The sequence below is a fragment of the Lottia gigantea genome (assembly GCF_000327385.1).
Source record: "Lottia gigantea unplaced genomic scaffold LOTGIsca_1, whole genome shotgun sequence".
NCBI lineage: Eukaryota > Metazoa > Mollusca > Gastropoda > Lottiidae > Lottia > Lottia gigantea.
In genome coordinates, this window is record NW_008706746.1 from 1226790 (window position 1) to 1227702 (window position 913).

At 43.8% G+C, this 913-nt stretch overlaps 1 protein-coding gene across 1 annotated transcript in view; it reads right to left on the reverse strand.

Annotated features, from left to right (window-relative positions):
* Positions 1-129: 129 nt before the first annotated feature.
* LOTGIDRAFT_151937 (hypothetical protein) overlaps positions 130-913 on the reverse strand; it is a gene marked incomplete at both ends in the record, with an annotated part of 3996 nt that continues 3212 nt past the window's right edge. Inside the window, one exon of the mRNA XM_009045433.1 lies at positions 130-292. Within this exon, the coding sequence (XP_009043681.1) occupies positions 130-292 (163 nt within the window). The remainder of the gene's footprint in view (positions 293-913) is intronic.

Genomic DNA, 913 nt, shown 5'->3' on the forward strand with positions numbered 1-913 from the left:
TAACGCGGATGTCATGGGTTCGAGCCCCATAGGAGCCAGAGATCTGTTTTGTTTTACCTACGAAGAAAACATTGGGGTATCTAAGTAGTTATGTGCACAGCAGTTTTAGATGAAATTATACTAAAAATATTACAGAGATATTCTCTGAATTTCATCTCCGGCGGGATTCGAACCCGCGACCTCTGGATTAGAAGTCCAGCGCGCTATCCGCTGCGCTACGGAGACAGCCAAGAGACACTGGAGCTGGGAAAATTCCACCCCAAGTAGACGAAATGCTGCTGAATTGATGAACCTGTAGGCAAGAAACACGACGAATCAGACTGTCCAAACCTTTAAAAATAAAAACAGTAAGGTTCTACCGAGACTCGAACTCGGATCGCTGGATTCAAAGTCCAGAGTGCTAACCATTACACCATAGAACCGTTGTGGCCTGACTACCGTATAGGCCGCATCTTGCAAATCTGGGGGTTTGGGTTAGGGTTAGGGCTCAGCTGTGGGCAGGTAACAAATCTACCAGCCTGGCCATCATATTCCTTGCCACCTTTCCTCACTCATCGGTACATTTTCTTACTTATTTGCTTCTTCTCTTTCTTATTTCTTAAACAGGAGATAGTAAATTAAATTGTTTAGAAAAAGGGCGAGCGGTATTTTCTCCTCCAGAGTAGCAGCAAGTGTGCAGCATTAAGAAAAAAAATTAAGCTTGGAGATGCCGGATATCGATCCCGGTACCTCTCGCATGCTAAGCGAGCGCTCTACCATTTGAGCTACACCCCCGACAAGATACGTCCTGATGGTAGCGGGATTCATCCTTAAATCGAACCATGCACTGCAATTGTGTTAGACAACTGAAGAATTATATCAAGCACACACAGCATATTTTATATCCTAGTTTGAAAAATGGTCAAAAAATAAA